At 44.0% G+C, this 19565-nt stretch overlaps 1 protein-coding gene across 1 annotated transcript in view; it reads left to right on the forward strand.

Annotated features, from left to right (window-relative positions):
- The window catches only part of BAHD1 (bromo adjacent homology domain containing 1), a 61210-nt gene that overhangs the window by 25383 nt on the left and 16262 nt on the right, over positions 1-19565 (forward strand). The window contains exon 2 of the mRNA XM_066631084.1: positions 16558-18185. Within this exon, the coding sequence (XP_066487181.1) occupies positions 16574-18185 (1612 nt within the window). The 5' untranslated portion in view covers positions 16558-16573. The remainder of the gene's footprint in view (positions 1-16557; positions 18186-19565) is intronic.

Genomic DNA, 19565 nt, shown 5'->3' on the forward strand with positions numbered 1-19565 from the left:
TGGATTTTAGAATGACTGCTTTGCTGGTTCTCACTTAATCACTTTTGGGCTACACTACAGTATGAAGACTTGCTCACCAAGGGAAGTTAGAAGCACACTCATGCCCCCGGGTCAATAGGAGAGTGTAATTTTCTGAGATGGGTGTTCTGTATATAAAAACCTAGCAGGAGTTCTCTTTCAGTCCAGGTGCAGCAACCTCAGACATCTGCCATGATGTATAACAATTTGGAAATATAATATAATTGGCTGTCTCCATAGGAAGGCTGTCACCCATAATATCTTTAGATATTTTACTTTATTAATTGTATGAAATATAGTGATTCCCTACCCTTTTAAAGGCAAGCCTAGCTTTGTAAGAGTTAGAGGACGAAGCCTGATAATGTGACTTGACTGTACAAGAACAATAATTAAGAGCTGAAATCAATGTAAATGTTGGGTCGGATTGAGTTGGGTTGCCTTCCTGTGTACAGGTAACTGACTTCGTAAGATGCAAGCAACCTAACTGAGTAAGGTTTGCGGTCTTGGCACTTGCAGTATTTGGGGCACAGCTTTCAGTGACTTCCCTAAATACTACTGCATTGTTCTGCATTTCAGCATGACTCAAGGTCCACCTGGATCCGAGGAAACAAAATTGGCAGCAGGTCCTTATATGCAACTTAATGGAAATAAAGTGATCGCAAAACTGTGGCTGCCTCACAGGCCCTGTCAAAAATTCAGGTCAGGAATGCTGTTTCTCATAAGGTCCAAAGGAGATCCCTTGGGAGATGTCAGTTAACAAAAGAGAAATTTCCCTTTGCTTTGCATCTCTCTAACTTCAAGAGGAAAAATACCCAGTGGAGTCAGTTTCTCATTTGTTTAAGGTCATCAGTTTCTCTGCGCTGCAGCACGAGGGTTGTAAGAACCAGATGGGTGTATGTATAAGATCAATGTAAATTGAGCTGTTAACACCACTCCTTTTTGCAGCAACTACAACTGTCTTGGTGGCCTCTCCTAAGCCTTGTGCAGTCCTTCCCAAGCAGAATACGCTGAGCTGTTATTTCTGGCGTGGAGTAGCTGCCATATGACATTTCGGGTGATTAGGTGGAGGGAACTGGAAGAGCAGGGAAGCAGAGTAAACACTGGCTCCTGTCTTGAAGCTTTTGCCAGTATTTTGCTGAAAATGATAGTGTATTTACATTGCACTTCTTAAGTGTCTAAGGCTTAGCACATAAGGTTATGGAGAATGCATACAACAGCCATTACTATACAATAGAGTTGTTACCTGAGTAAGATGTCTTTAATCTGTTAATTGTATGAGTGTCTATCAGGTGAGCAGTCATTTAAATCCTCACATGTGCAATAGCTCTGATGAGAGGTATTCATTTTTAGATCCAGGTATGTCCCCATATCCACAGGGGATCTATTCTGTGAACCCCTATGGATACGGAAACCATGGATACAGGGGACGCTTGCCTCCATGCCCCCCCTCCCGCATTAACATGTTTTTGAGATTTACTCCAGTGAAAATGGTCTTCTTTAAGTCATTTCTGCCCAACATTGCAACAGGATCAAATGTGTACAGCTGTAGGCTGGGCAGAAATGGGTTAACAGGGTTGCTATAAGCATTCAAGCTTATAGTGACATTCAGATTGTCTTCTGGTAGCCTGGATGCTGCAAAAAAAAAAAAACTAGATCGAGGTTAAGAGAAAGCAGATGTCAACCACTTTCTGTTGATCTAGTTTTTTTCCAAGCATCTAGGCTGCCAGGGCCCCCTGCATCTGGATAATTGAAACCATGGATACAGCATCCACGGATATGGGCGCCTGCCTGTATTTACAAATATGTTGCAGTATGCAAAGCCTGGGAGGCCTTCATTCTTACACAAGCAAGGGAATGTGTGAGATGGCATCTGCCAGTCCAAACGTTTTCTAAATTGTTCTATTTGGGGGGAAAATAAGGTTTCCCAAAGGACTGGTTTTAAAAACCAATCTCAGTTTAACCGCTCAGGCTTAAGGCTGTGCATGGGTTCAGACCAATCAAACTCAGTAGAACTTGGTTACTTGAGTGCACCCCTATCAAGAACACTTCACCAACCCTGTATCTTATGGAGAACCTCCATCTTATCCAGATTTAATTGTAACTTGCTCGCCACCAGGCCTTCAGCTGCTTCCTGGCATCAATTCAGAGCATTCACAGCCTGTTCAGCTGGGGATGGCAGAGATGTCCAGTTGGGTGTCATCTGCAGCACCATACCACATACCTATGATCTTGATGGGTAATCCTTGGTAAAGGTGGGTTCTATGAACCTGTTTCTATATTAGAAAGGGACCAAGAAAAATACCTTGTTACTCTTTGGTAGTGTATTTTTCCTTGCAGTTCAGAGATCTCCTGATGGTTGGTTAAAATAGTGAGGGCACCAAAACACCCAAACCTGTAAACACAATACAGGCTGCAATCCTGTCTACATTTCCCTGGGAGTAAGCCCCATTGACTCTAATGGGGCTTACTTCTGAGTAGGCATGCATAGAATAGTGCCCACAGATTCATAGCTGCAGCTTTGCCTTTCTGGTGCAGTTGTCACACTCATCATATGATGTCTCTGGTGAAAGTGAGTGGAACTTTGTATTATCATCACTAGTTCACTTCTGACAAGATCTAGTCTCATGCATTAATTGTGCCTGTGGCTAGAAGCACCCAAAATTCAGCAGAGAGCAAAATTGCCATAGGACTCAGTTGTGTTGCTTACAATGGGAGGGGATTCTGTTGAAATGAACAGGAGTGCAACTTTGGACTAAACTCCAAAGTCCAAATGTGCATGGTAGTATCTACCAGTGTGACAAGGGCACCCAAAGCACAAGCACAGCAAGATGTGTTGCAATTATAGTTTTAGAAGTTCATGCCCCTATGATTTTTCAAACCACCAGGAGCTCTCTGTATTGGCAGGGGGCATCTTGCTAGCTAGGTCAAGGCTTGGCAAATTTGTTTTGGATCTAGGAGCCAGAAACATTTTGTAGCTTTGAGGGATTTCAGTTTTCAACATTGGTTTAGGGGGGGCTGGCAATCTCACATGCCATCAGGAAATGGTATAAGTTTCATAATAAAAATTAATACTTCAAGCACACAGAGCACACTGATGAGACTGTAAAAGGTTGTTCGTCACGTGTGCTGACAATGCATTTACTTACAGAACGGCATGCAAACCAGTGACCGTGCTCTGGTCTTTGTGCCGTATGTTTACAGAATATCTACTAATCATACACTATGCTACACTTGATCACAAATGTTGCTAAACAAAGAAATTTTATTTTTGATTTGCTGCTGAGATCAGCAGTCAAGTGGTACATTTGGTGATCGTGTTTTACTATTAAAGTAACTTGAAAAGTTGTGAATAATTGTCAAAAATACTAAATACCATGATGAAATCTCTGGGTGCCAGGGTGACTTGGCATCTGGGACTTATCAAGTCCTGAATTAGGTGCCTTTTTGTTTGTCCCTTGTTTAATTTAGGACTATGGGATCACTCCTCGCACCCCAACCATGTTTTAAATTAAATTGGAGAGTCAGGCTTTTTCGTTTCTCTAAATTAATATACAGTTGCCTCCTGACCAGAGATGTAGGAGCACATTCAGGTGTACAGACAATTACTTGAGGAAAACAGGAAACAATCATATGCTAAACATTCTGTTGAAGCTGCTCTTATCAGTAATGCTTCAGCAGCTTTGGATTTCATTGGTGGTTTGTTAATACAACTTTGCTTATTCCTTTTATTTAGTTGCAGTTACAATTTTAACTAAGTGTTTTAACACAATTCTGGGCATTGTGAGCATCAATCTGAAATGTGTAGCTGCTTCATTTCCTAATCTGCATCTCACCTTGTTAGAGAGAACCAGAGTGTTGCACTCTCTTTGAAATGGTTAGTGCTCAGAAACCGCGCACTGCAAGACTTCTCTGTGGTAGCCAAAGATCTGTGCTTTCATTGCATGGGTTTCCCTGGATTCCCCCTAAATCTAAATTCTGTATCCAGAATATTTGTTTATCGACGTCTCCAGAATGAATATTTTCAAATAATTTGAATATTGTAAGGACTTTGGTACTCTGGCAAAAACAAGGGCGTGAAGATTTGTGTTACTTGGAGCAGCAGGAAGTGTACAGAACTTTGCATATCCTGGGAATATTGCCTTTCGTGACCTCTAGAGGCATGTGCAGCCCTCCTAAGTGTTTTGAATGTTGATTGTGCCTTTTTAAGCCTTTTTCCACACCTGTCAAGGACATGAACCCAAAAAGGATTCTCAGAAAGACATATACCTTGCTTGGCAGTAGAGTCACAAATATGGAATAGCCACAGTTCTGGCTGAAGATGCTTTTTTGGACTCCCACTTAGACTTTTCCTTGCCTCTAAAGCAGCGATTTTCAACATTTGTCGTCTCACAGCACACTGACCAGGTACTAAAATTGTCAAGGCACACCATCAGTCTTTTGACAATTGACAGAAGACTGTTGGTGGGGAGCTCACATCTCCCAGTGACCCTCAAACTCCCATGGCTTATCTGCAGAGCATTTGCGGCACACCAGTGTGCCACGGCACAGTGGTTGAAAATGGCTGCAGTAAAGAATAGACTGTAGGTAGGAGATGGGGTGTGTGTGGGTGGGAGGGGGTGAAGGATCCAGAAGCACTACCTTCATCTGACCACACTGTCTGCCCTCCCCTGAGGAGTTTTGGTGGCACAAAGGAAAAATGGAAAGTTCAATGTGACTGGTAACTGAATGCAAGCATGTGAAGTAGTCCATCTGGTTGGGTTGGAAGCATCCACAGTTGCATGGATTAGCCCTTTTAGTGTCACCTGTGTACTGAGGGAAAATGACTGAAGCAGAGTCCTGGTCATGGATATTGGAAGCTATTTTTCCTTGTTCAAATCTTGAAGAAATAATTCAGTGCTGTGGTTGGGTGCTCTGACACAGTGATTTACATGACTATGTTCTGAGTCTTCAAAGGTTTGTGTGGATTTGCTTGTGAGTGCAGAAGTAGGACTCTCTAGGATCTTCAAACGGGAAACGGTAGCAGGGCATTGAAGAGCATGCAGAGTCTTGAGGGTAAGGTTGCTGTTGGCAGGATTGTGAGTATTTCATAACGGTGTGATTGCACATACAGTACAAGCACAAAAATTAGTTTTGGTCATGGAACTTAGCAACCCTCTCAGGGGTCTTTGCTATCATTGCTACGTACTCGCGCTCTTTCAAGCAGGTTTTAGACCACTAAGGATGCCAATGTAGGGGTGTGGATTATAATGGCTTTCTTTTAACTACTGTTTGGCCATTTTTCCTACACTAGGTTACGTATAACAAACAAAAGTAATAAAAAAGGGAAGGGCAGAGTAAAACATTCAGTAAAACAAGCAAAACTTAAAAGAAGCAAACTAGCGCATGAACTCAAGTTCACAGAACAGGTATGCTCTATGCCAGCTATTTTCATCCTTTTTCATCTCATGGTACCCAGACAAGGGACTAAAATTGTCAGGGCACACCATCAAGTTTTTGACTATTGAGAAGGCACACCATGCTGCCAGTGTGAGACTCACATCCCCCATTGGTCCTACTAATGAATGACCTTTCCCCAAATTCCTGTGGTACACCTGTGGACCACTTGCCACAGTGTGCCACGGCACAGTGGCTGAAAATGGCTGCTCTATGCACTTCTGGAAGACCAATAGGGGGAATACCAGACCTCAGTGGGGAGGATCTTGAAGTTGGAATGCGGGAAACATAAGGAGAGGCACTCTTTGAGATATTTGGAACCAGGATTGTGAAGATCTTTGAAGGTAAGCATTGAACTGAAACGGGAAGCAAATTTTCCAGCCAGCCTGGTTGGCATAAGTGGGCTGTGCATGTTTGCACCATCTCACATCCTCCTGCAACATGTGACAGCAGTTTTCATCAGCTGAAGTTTCCAAGTTGTATTTAAGGGCAACTCCCTTTCGCGCATGTTAACAGTTGCTGGTATATGTTTCATTAACTAACTTGCATAATTTTAGGGGGGAGTTATAACTTGAGTTACCTCTGTTCATTATTATTATGCTATAAATTATTGTTGTACGTGAAATTCTGTCAGCAGTGGACCTGAGTCTGCTTTCCTACTCTGTTGAAGTTGCCACTCTTCAGATTGCATCTCTGCTTTACTCCCTCCTTTTGCGTTGTATTTTAAAATGCATAGTCAGTAACAGAAGTGAGCAAGTTACTCGACATCACGTTAGAAATCTGCATATTTTAGATGCTTTTTGAACATAATTTACATATTCTCACGAACGTGACAGATGTTGGAGAATAGTTGGCAGACAGACGGCATTTATCCTAAAATATTATTCTGAAATTGTTTTCCCGAAGTGTGAACAACATTGAGTCAGCCATTCCATCTCTCTTGCTCTTCAGGCAATTCAGAATGCGTCTGGTAAGGAAATTGTTCGCTTCCACCTCTGTCATTGGGTCATATCAGACTGATTCCTTTTCTACTTTTCACATGAACCGCCAACTACCAGATTTACATTTACAATGCAGAAACAGTATTTATCATTCATATAGCGCTTTCTCCCCAGTATGCAGCGTAATTGCGCAGGGATTGTTCATATTTCTGAGATTCAGCCCAATGTGTTGACGTGCCAGAAACTGAAAGAGAAGCAAAGCTGTACATTGAACAAATGCCTTTTTTTTTTTTTTGCCATGGTGAAGAGCAAAAACTGTGCATCAGATCTTCAAACTGCACCTTCAGTGCGAGAGAACATTTCTTTGACTCAAGTATTGTTTGAGTGTGGTAATGAGAAGCAAACTTAAACTCTAAGGGGAAATAGCAACCATTGTGGCTATTATTCAAAGGAAGATTTTCCATTTTCCATTTGTAGACAAGGAGTTTGGTTGGCGAGATGGTGATTTTGTTAAATTTTGGAGGATGCCTCTCAGAGAGCCAAAGCATAAATTTTATTTGTGAAATTTTGACTTGAGTTTAAATCCCTTCAGATGGAAATAATTGCCAGCGTCTTAGTTTTACTGCATCTGTTAGGAAGAATTTATATTGTAAACATTTCTGCCCCACCCTTGTCAGCAAGTGTTTAGAGTGGCTTGCATTTTTTTAATCCGTGCAATAACAAAACTATTGCAGCTAATAATTAAACCTACAGATAAATTTTAAGGGGGCAAAATTGAGTTCAGTGAAGTCTGACTAAAATGCTAGATCTTTCAATGGGTGATGGAACCCAGACAGAGACAGTGGGCCACCCACACCTCCAAGGGTAGGGTATTTTATAACTCAAGGGCCACTACTGTAAATGCTCTAGTGGCAGAGGAACCTTGCAGGAGGGCTTCTTTAAAAGATCTTGTAGGAACGGTAGATTCAGGTGAGAGAAGGTGGTCTAAGTTGTTTAGGACTTAACCGGCACTTTTGAATTGTTCCCAGAAACACATTGGCAGCCAATGCAGCTGGAAAATTTGAAATCTGGCATGATAATTAAGTCTCGTCCACATTCTAAACCTTGCTCTTGAAATTTCAAACAGGCTTCAGAGGCGGTCCCAAGCAGAGTGTGTTACAATAGTCCATTAAAAACAATTTTGGTATCTTCTGGCAGATTGAACTGGAAGAGGGAGTTTGAAATATTGCCTGGAACTTGTGTAAGTCTTGGAGCAGCTACCTGCCAAATGAATGGGTTTTCTTTTCATGAATGGGTTGAGCACAGCCAAATTGCACCATATAGCCCTTGAACGGAAGCAAGAGAGCAGCACTATCTGAATACTGTTAAATTCCATGTCAGTTTCTTTTAGTTGTGATAAAACTTTGTGATTGCTTATTGTTCTCTCCTGCCAGGAAGTTCCTAGTGCTGCTTGTTTGGCCAGAAATTAAAGGCAAGCAAGCATTGCAGTATTCCAGAGGATTTAGACACATGCAATTAACAGCAAGTTTCAAGGGAAGCTGCAGGCTCCTGTCGGCGGTGAGCCTGCAACTTCTGCCTACATTCTAATGTGCTTTCCTCATAGTCTTGAAATCAAACAGTCAGGCAAGGACAAGTGCCAGTGTAGTGTGTCCTGTAATTTACTGTGGTGCGTGATTGCTTGATAGCAGTATAATTGCTAGGATGGGGCAGGCACCCACAGAGATTTGAGGTACCCATATGTTTGCAACTCCAGTTTTCAGTGCAAAGCAACAAAGCTGCTTACTCCACAGACACTTGTATTTTTGGTCTGTTGGAAAAATTAGAGACTCCATTGGTTATGCGATAGCGACAGAGGTCTGCAGTTCCTCTTCCCGTGATTTTCTAGAGCTGAGCAGCTCTGTGCTCTGAAGGTGCCAGTTTCAAGAATATACTCAAAGCTATAAATGTCCCTTACTCAAAGCCTCATTTTGCAAATGAGGCAAAAGTGCTGCTTTTTCAAGTTTTGGTGCAATTGGAATGGAAAAACATTCCAATTTTTGGAAAACTTTTTGGGAAATTTGAGGAGTTGGGGGAGGGCAAGATACATTTAATTTGGCTTCTACTTCCAATTTTTTTCTTTTTAAAAGGATGTGCTGGGGAAGAAATTGAGTGGTATTTGGACCAGTGGCATAGCTAGAGGGGGTGCAAAGCACTAAGTTTGTAGGAAGCCTCACCGCAGCATGCAAGGGGGCCCTCTCCTCCCCTTCAGAGCCATTCCAGGGAGTGGGAACAAAATAGAGGCTAATGCCTCTATTTTACTCCCACTGCCTGGAATGGCTCTGAAAGGGAGGGGCCCCCTTGCACACTGTGGTGAGGCTCCCTGCAAAACCTAGTGCTTTGCACCACCTCTAGCTACATCACTGATCTGGACTGAGTCTAAAGATGATGCTTCAGATCCAATAACCTCACACCTGCTGTCTGAAATATTTCAAAAGTATGTACAGGTTGAGTCTCAGAACTCACCATGGATGGCAAAAATCGAACTATAGCAAATCAATTTAAAAAACAAAGTGCCTTTGCTCTAGTGATTTAAAAACAGCCTTGCCCTCCTTTGTGATGTTAAGATAGAGTCATTAAGATGACAGTTCAACAATCAGTCTCTCAGATGGGGACCTTGAAATGAGGAAACAGATCAGGGAGGTGACAAGGAGGGACAGGGTTGTAATCATGGGGGACTTCAATTATCCTCATATTGACTGGGTCAATTTGTGTTCTGGTCATGATAAGGAAACAGGATTTCTTGACATGCTAAATGACTGTGGCTTAGAGCAGCTAGTCACGGAGCCCACCAGAGGACAGGTGACTCTGGATTTAATATTGTGCGGTATGCAGGACCTGGTTAGAGATGTAAACGTTACTGAGCCATTGGGGAACAGTGATCATGCTGCGATCCGTTTTGACATGCACGTTGGGGGAAGAATACCAGGCAAATCTCTAACAAAAACCCTTGACTTCCGAAGGGCAGACTTCCCCCAAATGAGGAGGCTGGTTAGGAGGTTGAAAGGGAGGGTAAAAAGAGTCCAATCTCTCCAGAGTGCATGGACGCTGCTTAAAACAACAGTAATAGAGGCCCAGCAGAGGTGTATACCACAAAGAAAGAAGGGTTCCACTAAATCCAGGAGAGTGCCCGCATGGCTAACGAGCCAAGTTAGAGAGGCTGTAAAGGGCAAGGAAGCTTCCTTCCGTAAATGGAAGTCTTTCCCTAATGAGGAAAGTAAAAAGGAACATAAACTGTGGCAAAAGAAATGTAAGAAGGTGATACGGGAGGCCAAGCGAGACTATGAGGAACGCATGGCCAGCAACATTAAGGGGAATAATAAAAGCTTCTTCAAATATGTTAGAAGCAGGAAACCCGCCAGAGAAGCGGTTGGCCCTCTGGATGGTGAGGGAGGGAAAGGGGAGATAAAAGGAGACTTAGAGATGGCAGAGAAATTAAATGAGTTCTTTGCATCTGTCTTCACTGCAGAAGACCTCGGGCAGATACCACTGCCCGAACGGCCCCTCCTGACCGAGGAGTTAAGTCAGATAGAGGTTAAAAGAGAAGATGTTTCAGACCTCATTGATAAATTAAAGATCAATAAGTCACCAGGCCCTGATGGCATCCACCCAAGAGTTATTAAGGAATTGAAGAATGAAGTTGCAGATCTCTTGACTAAGGTATGCAACTTGTCCCTCAAATCGGCCACGGTGCCAGAAGATTGGAGGATAGCAAATGTCACGCCTATTTTTAAAAAGGGAAAGAGGGGGGACCCGGGAAACTATAGGCCGGTCAGCCTAACATCCATACCGGGTAAGATGGTGGAATGCCTCATCAAAGATAGGATCTCAAAACACATAGATGAACAGGCCTTGCTGAGGGAGAATCAGCATGGCTTCTGTAAGGATAAGTCTTGCCTCGTAAACCTTTTAGAATTCTTTGAAAAGGTCAACAGGCATGTGGATGTGGGAGAACCCGTGGACATTATATATCTGGACTTTCAGAAGGCGTTTGACACGGTCCCTCACCAAAGGCTACTGAAAAAACTCCACAGTCAGGGAATTAGAGGACAGGTCCTCTCGTGGATTGAGAACTGGTTGGAGGCCAGGAAGCAGAGAGTGGGTGTCAATGGGCAATTTTCACAATGGAGAGAGGTGAAAAGCGGTGTGCCCCAAGGATCTGTCCTGGGACCGGTGCTTTTCAACCTCTTCATAAATGACCTGGAGACAGGGTTGAGCAGTAAAGTGGCTAAGTTTGCAGACGACACCAAGCTTTTCAGAGTGGTGAAGACCAGAAGTGATTGTGAGGAGCTCCAGAAGGATCTCTCCAGACTGGCAGAATGGGCAGCAAAATGGCAGATGCGCTTCAATGTCAGTAAGTGTAAAGTCATGCACATTGGGGCAAAAAATCAAAACTTTAGATATAGGCTGATGGGTTCTGAGCTGTCTGTGACAGATCGGGAGAGAGATCTTGGGGTGGTGGTGGACAGGTCGATGAAAGTATCGACCCAATGTGCTGCAGCAGTGAAGAAGGCCAATTCTATGCTTGGGATCATTAGGAAGGGTATTGAGAACAAAACGGCTAGTATTATAATGCCATTGTACAAATCGATGGTAAGGCCACACCTGGAGTATTGTGTCCAGTTCTGGTCGCCGCATCTCAAAAAAGACATAGTGGAAATGGAAAAGGTGCAAAAGAGAGCAACTAAAATGATTACGGGGCTGGGGTACCTTCCTTATGAGGAAAGGCTACGGCATTTGGGCTCTTCAGCCTAGAAAAGAGACGCCTGAGGGGGGACATGATTGAGACATACAAAATTATGCAGGGGATGGACAGAGTGGATAGGGAGATGCTCTTTACACTCTCACATAATACCAGAACCAGGGGACATCCACTAAAATTGAGTATTGGGCAGGTTAGGACAGACAAAAGAAAATATTTTTTTACTCAGCGTGTGGTCGGTCTGTGGAACTCCTTGCCACAGGATGTGGTGCTGGCGTCTAGCCTAGATGCCTTTAAAAGGGGATTGGACAGGTTTCTGGAGGAAAAATCCATTATGGGGTACAAGCCATGATGTGTATGCGCAACCTCCTGATTTTAGAAATGGGTTATGTCAGAATGCCAGATGCAAGGGAGGGCACCAGGATGAGGTCCCTTGTTATCTGGTGTGCTTCCTGGGGCATTTGGTGGGCCGCTGTGAGATACAGGAAGCTGGACTAGATGGGCCTATGACCTGATCCAGTGGGGCTGTTCTTATGTTCTCTCCAGGTGCTGAGAAAGGATTTTCTTTCAGGGGGATGGGATGGGTCCCATGGAGAGAGAATGATTGATGGATTGTCAGCTGACTGCCCTCTCTCTGACCATTGTAAAGGACTGTTTTCCTTTAATTTAAAGGGCCCTTCTCATCATGTTGAGATAAAAATCTCTACAACAGTAAGAAAAGCATTTTAAAGGGGTGCATTTTTCCCCTTCTCCAGGGATCAGCAGATTCTTTCTCATTTGCAGTGGCCATTCTTGTTGAGTCAAATCCATGTATAAAAAATCCATGTATAACAAGATTGGACCTGTACTGTACTGTAGTTTGTCAGTACTTGGGTCTTACTCTGACTGGTCCTCTCCATTGTACTCTTTAACCCATCTGAGATCTTATTTCAGGGGCTTCTATAATTTTGACAGCTAAGGCAGACTGCTTGCATCCCAGCACGTGTATTTATTACTGTTTAATACATACATACATTGCCATATATTCATTTAATACATACATACATTGCCAGATTCAATATAAAGAGAGATGTTTGTGTGAACATGGAATTTTAATAGTTGCTAGGAAAAGCTGTCCTATCTAAAATTCTCTCTAAAGGTGCAAAGCACCATCCAAATTCACTCTGACACGTTTACTCGTGTTTACGTTTCTATATCCCGGTGCTAATACATTTACAGTGGTTTAAAACTTACCTGTTATAATGTTCACAATTCTTACACAGGGTCTTTATTATGCCTTTCCCTACATTTAAGTCCTTGACTTTTTGAAGTAGTGGACCATTGATTCCCAGCCTGGGGTCCATGAACCACAGGTGATCCATGAGACCCTGAGAAGTGGTCCACGAGATCTAGGGAAAAAGATTGCCTTCAGTCATTTCCAGTATCTTGCCATGCAACTCCCCCCCCCCCCCAAGGACTTCCAGAGAGGTAGAGAACGTACTGCCCTCAGCTGGCAACAAAAAAACCCACAAATCTTCTCTCTAAATAATCACTCTGATCACTGCAAATTTAATTGTATTTTTGGTCTGCAGTGGGGTGGAGGGGCTGCATGCGGTCCATGATGATTCCATTTTTTTCCTCATTGGTCCATGGGCTTATAAAGGTTGGGAACCATTGAGCTAAATGAAAAAATTCCCTACTCTTGCTTACCACAAAGCACTTAACTTCTGTAGTCCTGCCTGCATATCTTTTTACTCCTCTGAGCTCTTAAAGGGATGTCCCTGATATTTTGATTTTGCCATTGCTGAGCCTGCATGTTCTTTCTCCTTCCCACACCCTCCAAGCTCTTAAAGGGACAGAATTATTTGTAACAATACTGTCAGTGATAGTGCTGTCATTAATTAGAATAACAGGGAGAATTTCCCCCAACCCCTGCCTGCTTCACTCACTTCTCTGCCACAGCAATATTTTAAATTGTCTTGTGTATTAATGCAAATACTCAAAGCAGTTAGGTGTGTTTCATTATGAAGAAGAGGTATGGGGTCTCTCCCCCTTATAATTCAAGTTTAAGGATCTGAAATCTTGGGCTTGTAACAAAACAACAATAAAGCAGAATTCCATAAGAAATAGTGTAAATAGAGGGCTAATGGGAACTGTACTTACATCCATAACCTTCTTCACTTAAAGGGGAATTTTCTCCCATAAGTGGAATAAGTTAAGGTTAAGGACTACAGACAGTGGCATACAGTCCTGAATATGCATTAACCAGTATACCCCCAACAGGGGAACCTGTCCGTGAGTTGAGAACTTTGTGTCAAGCAGCAAATTGGAGGTGGTGATGTGTTGGCGGGAGGTACCATATGCTCATCTGCTGCCTCCCCAGCTGGCCACCTCCATGGAATCTACACTGGCTCCATCCTCTTCTTGGGCTGTAGTGTAAGACTCGAGGATTGTGGGCGGCTTGTCTCTGTTTCTTGGCCACCATCGACACCACCTTTATCTCTAATGGCCAGCAGAGGGAATGCTGGGAGCTGAACATGCCCTCCACTTTATTCTCAGTTGCTTCCTAGGGACATGGCTGTGCCCGGTAACCAAATGGCAGGAGAGCATCTCTTGTAATAAATGGAATGTTTGCTGATCCTTCTTTTCAATGAATGGAGAATGTTGCAAGGTATCTGAGGTAGCTCTTTAAAAAATGCACAGATTGAGTGGGAATGATCACATGTGCTGATTCATTAAAATGCAACTATTTGTTGTTTGCGGTTTATGGCATGTACAGTGGTGGTGCGGACTGATTTTTTTTTTGTTATTCTCCCTTTAATGGATTATTGTGATGTCAGTATCTAAGGTTGCATTTCAACATCTGTCACGTGCTTACAGTTGTGGAAATGAGTGAGTGAGAACACTCCATGACTTGCATCAGGATACAAATAACCGAATTGTAAGTCATTAGTACAGCGACAATGTCAAAATAAGCCAAGGATTCTCCAAAATAAGCCATGGAAATAATAACTGTCTATGGAGCACTGTCTTTGTCTTGCGTTTGTAGATCTTGATGGCCCTCATGTTTTTCAGATGTGGTCTCTGGCGAAGAAAGAGGCAACAACCAATCCTTCCAAGCCTAGACATAGGAAGGCAGTCTAAATATACTGTTCTTAACAGCCACAGGTTTTAAGGTGTTCTTTTTTTTCTTTGACTAAGGGTCAAAAACTGTGTTCATTCTCTCTCTCGCTCTCTCTCTTTCTCTCTCTCTCTCTCTGTGTGTGTGTGTGTGTGTGTGTGTGTGTTACTGAAATAATTCAGTACCTGGAGCTGGATACCTCTTTCTTCCTGTCCTCATCCCCCCACTAGGGGGGAAAAAATCTGTGATTGCTTTTTTTTAAAAAGCAGAATAAACCAACCAGAAGGGAAAGAATTATGTAGCCTTTTTTTCTTCTGTTCTCCCCCCCCCCCCCCAGCCATTCCCTTGTTAAAACTTGCTACTTGGTGTTTTAGAAAATGCACCTGGAAGAAAACTGTATAAATGTATGGAATGTGCATAAACCACTTGTATTCTGGTTCTGGTACAAAATACATGCATATTATATTGTACATCCAAAATACATGCATGTTAATAATGCTGTTATTTGCGTCGGATACAAGGTGAACATATATAAATGACTGTGTTTTTCCTTTAAATAAGTGATAGGAGACCCAGTCCTTCCTTGCTTGTTATTCTCGCGTATGCTAAAGGGAAAGGCAGTGAATAGAGAACACGCGTGCTCTTCTTTCTGATGTGATGCATATATATTCTATAGACTGTATAGATATTGGGACTACAGTCAAATGCAATGTAAAAAGCGGCCCTTGTATGGAGCTTCTTTTAAAGTGGAAACTTCTTCCAGGATCTGGTGGCTGTAGCACTTGAGCAGTTTCAGTTGTTAGTATTCTTGCTTGTTGTTTTAAAAGACAAGTTCCAAGGTAACACTCAGTTGGATGACAAAACTGTTCAGAAGAATGGTTGTAGTAGTATAAAATTTGACTCATGTTAATTAGAATTGGAGGAAAGATGCTTGATCTGCTGTTGCGCATGACTTTGATTGTCGCTGAGACAGAAGTGTGGGGCACACTAAACCTGACTGGACTAATTGTGTTTGCATAATAAAGCTTCAAGAATCCCTTATCCCAGGTGTTTGTGTGGCCCTTGCTCAGACCACAACTCCTTCAGTCATAGGGGCGCTGCGTGGCCTCTTCTTCCTGGCTTGCTGGACTAACATCTTGCACTATTGGCACAAGATACTGTGTGATGTCAGTTCAGCAAGCCAGGACGAAGCTGCTGCACAGTGCCCCTGTGGGTTCAAAGGGTGGCACAGACCTGTGAGTTTGGGAACCACTGCTTTAGCCCATTGCATTTCCCTTGTCATTTTCCAGACCCACATCGCTATGCCTCTTATCTTTCCTAGTGCTTTTTTAAGTCGTAAATTTCAAGCCAGCTATATTATGAACACACATTTTAGAGCTTTTTAACAGCATTTATTAAACATGAAGTAGAATGACACACTCCAGGATCCCAATTCCCAAAAACTACATTAAATTTTTAAAGCAAATTGCCACATAGTAGCTGCTTCTGCTGATGAGCCATTTGATTATTAACATATAATGGCACGGGGAGGGGGGGAGAATGAGGTAGTTCTGCACTCATGTATCACATAGTGGCATATATCAAAAGTCAATTAGAAAATGTTCCAATTTTCTCATTCTTTTCCCCCTGAAGTGAATGGTTTTTCATTCTGTAAGGATCCTAAAGTGAATAATTCTGACTGGCAAGAGCTGTAGATGACACTTTTTTGTCCCGTGATATCTTAAATACTGTTCACGTGCCTCAGGGCTTGTCAACCTATGGCCCACATGCCGAATCCTGCCCACCACCCAAGGTCGTATAGCCTGTGCACACCTGTGCTTGAGAGGCGTACCAGACAGGGAATGATAGAGCCACTTCCCCAGGCTTGCAGATTCTCTCTGCTGCAGCACAGGAAGTATGGCTGTGCCATTCCCTGTCCAGCATGCGGCAATCTGGGTGGAAGCCCAGCTCTGCACATCCACCTCTGGGAGCTCAGCAACCCAGAAATTCAGCAATAACGTCATTGTGGAACATCTAGCCCCTTTACCGCAAACAGTTGCCTACCCTGATCTAGCTTTTTGCCTTATATACATCTGAGTCTAAAAATAAATGGGAAATGGTGAGATGTTGGGCCTTCAGCTTTGTCTGTAATCATCAAGCTCTGTTTGCCCCCTTATAACCATGTAGCCAGAATTCTAATTAGATTATAAACTGTTTCTCCTCCCTGAAGCCCATACTTTGTACAGAGCACAAACTTTTCCAGTAGTTTTAGACATCCATTGATGTATAGTGTGAGGGAAGCATTTCTCCACCAGTGGTACTAAAACGTTTTCTTCTTTGTTCTCAAGGGTGGACATTGATCCTATGACGCATGCCCGGAAGAAACAGCTCTTGCTTCTGAAACACTCAGCTGGTTCTGCTGGCCAAGCTTTGTCACCGATTGACAGTGAGAGAATGGATAGGACTGAGACGGAGGATGGCAAGCAAGGAAATGGCACTGAGGGGCAGAACTGCCAGACTAGATTTGCAGGCGTGAATAAAAGCAGGACTTCACAAGAACTCAGAAAGACGTACCCATTGAGGAAACGCCTCAGCTCAGCCGTGGATAAAAAAACATGCTCAGTGATCCTCACCAGACTGGAGGATGTCTCTGGATCACTCTCAGAGGAGACTCAGAATGGGCTGAAACGAGGTCTTTCCAGTCGTATGGATGACCTCCGGTCCGTCTGCTTCCCAGAACCAGTTCAGGTGGTGGGAGCAGGACAAAAGGATGCCTCTGTGGGGAAATGCACAATCTCCTGTCGACCTGAGGACAGCCATGATGTCTGTCTCTCAGCCCCTAGGAAACGGAGGCTAGCCTCCCTGAATGCGGAGGCTGTGAATAACCTGCTTTTTGAGCGCGATGAAGGGTTATTGTCTGGCAGGCGTTTTCGGAAAGATTCCCCCAAAGGAGTGGGAGTTTGTTGCACTAAGAGCATATGTTGCAAAACTCAGGGCACTTGGCCCTTGCTGGAGAAGCCAAGCTCTAAAACAGTGAAGGGAAAGAACCAAAATAGATCAAATCAGAAGTGTGCTCCTTATGACCTGTCACTGGATGATGTCTTTGAAAGCAAGAGACAGGAGGACAGTGGGAATTCCTACCATCCTGCTCCAAAGAGATTGGCCAGTCTCAATGCTGTAGCGTTTCTGAAACTGACCCATGAGAAAGACCAACCCCTGAAGCCGAGGAATAAGCCGACTGGAGAAAGCAAGTCCGAAAACCACTGTTCGAAATCAAAACTCAAGTGGGCCAAAGCCAACAGGAAAAACTGTGTGAAATCCAAAAAGGAGACATCCACTATAAAGCTAGAAGGTCAGCATGGCTGGCAAGGAGTCACCGAGGGGGCGTTTAGAAAAGGCGTCTGTCTGGATTCTCCTCAGATCTATGGGAAAACGGAGTCTATCGGTTATGAACCATCTAGCTCTTGTGAGGGCACAGAGGGCTTCTATCACAGGCTGCCTTTGCTGATGGGCGGACAAGCTTCCATGAAGCCTGAATATGGAAGACCTGGAGAGAAATCTCCGACCCCTAAGCAGGAATTTCACCAGCCTTCTTTCCCAGTACCTCAGTTCCATCCTTTGCCTGTGCCGGGAAACCATGCAAACTGTGGCTTTCTCTACGACTCGCCAGACTTGAACAGGTTTTATGTTTATTACGGCCAAAGTGGATACAGTAGTTACACTCCTTGCTCGTTCTACTCGAAGGATGAGCTACCACAGGCAACGGGTTGCGAGGGGCTTTTGTTGTCTCCAGGTTCCTTGCCATTGGATCCCTCGTATCAGCCATTTCACTGGTGTAACTCTCCGTACTGTTGTGGGGAAGGAACGACAATTAACAGTTACAGTCTTTGTGGAGTTATGCACGTGCCGGAAAGCAAAATTGGTAGTGTGCACGCAGGGCGGAACGGCTACCCTTATAAGATGCCTTTTGCAGCAGGTAAGTGTTAAAACGTAGAAGTGGTGGGTGGGTTGGATAACTTGGCGTGTTAACTTGACTGCCGGTATTGCCGAATGTAGCAACCAGCGGTGGCTTCATGGTTGCAAGCATTTAATACAGATAGTTAAGAGCAAATTAGCTGTGTCGGATTGCATGCTCTGATACTGTGTTGGCCTCGGTGAGGTCAAAATCAATCTCCTCCCCTGCTTACTGTCTTAATTCATAAACCGAGATGAAAGCCAGAGGCAAGGAAGTGGCATTCCCACTAGAATCTGCTATCGCAGAGCAACTGCATAGAAAGTTGCTTTCTAGAAAGTCCTGCTGTGTTGCATATGGTCTCTTGATTGCTGTCCATAGTCAGTTTCTCCTGTCAGAGGTCTGGGGCTTGATCACCTGTGTGGCCCTGTGCCATAGTGGAATGATTACAAAAAAGGTCAGTGTCACAGAGGGGAGTGTTCCTTATGACTTTTAAAATCGTCTTCCCCAGCTCCTATGATGCTAGCTCAGTGCTTCCCAAACTCTCACAAGGGTGTTGGGGGCACTGTAAGTGTGTGCAGAGGAGGGGCTATGGCAGCAATGCGATCTCCAGGATTGCACTGCTGCCGAGGATGGGAGGGTTTTTTTAACTTACCGGCAGCCAGCGCTGGAGTCCTGGAGGGTCCAGGGAGCCCTCCACAGTGCTCCCCGTGCCTCCAAACATGGAAAAAAGAGAAAAAAGGCCACTTCCAGTTTCATGATGAAAACCAGAAGTTCCATTTTCTTTTTTTGCGTGTTTGGAGGCACGGGAAGCCCTGCGGAGGGCTCTCTGAACCCTTCCAGGACTGGCTGCTGGTAAGTAGGGGGGAAAAAAGCCTTCCCACCCCTGGCAGCAGTGTAATCCTGGGGATCGTGTTGCTACCTTTCCCCCATCCCTGGCCCTTAAAGGGGCAGGGACAGTTGCTTCCCTGGGCGGTAGGTTGCAGCCCACCACTTTGGGAACCACTGTTCTTGCAGGAATTTGCCGCATGAGATGAAAGGCTTATAAATGAGCCGTTTGTCTGATGTGGGAATTTGGTGTCTGTTTTCTTGCAGCTTTGGATAGTTTGAGAGAAAAACCATTTCATTAACTATTGGAAACTTTTGTTTGATGGGCTGCACAGTTAAGCAGCGACCCAAACCAAACCTGTAGTCTGTGTTGGGCTTTTCCAAAATGGGAATATCATGTTCAGCGAGTGGTCGTAGAAAGCTGCTGTGGAGGGTGTAAGCGGGCAGCTGTGTGGAGCTTCCCATGTCAGGCTGAAAGTGTGTGCCCGGTACTGCTGATGATGCAGAAGTGGAAGGTAGGAGGCTGAGGGGCAGAGGGAGCTATATATATGGTGAGAGTGGACTTTGTGTTTTGTG

The sequence above is a fragment of the Tiliqua scincoides genome, chromosome 1 (genome assembly GCF_035046505.1).
Source record: "Tiliqua scincoides isolate rTilSci1 chromosome 1, rTilSci1.hap2, whole genome shotgun sequence".
NCBI classification, from domain to species: domain Eukaryota; kingdom Metazoa; phylum Chordata; class Lepidosauria; order Squamata; family Scincidae; genus Tiliqua; species Tiliqua scincoides.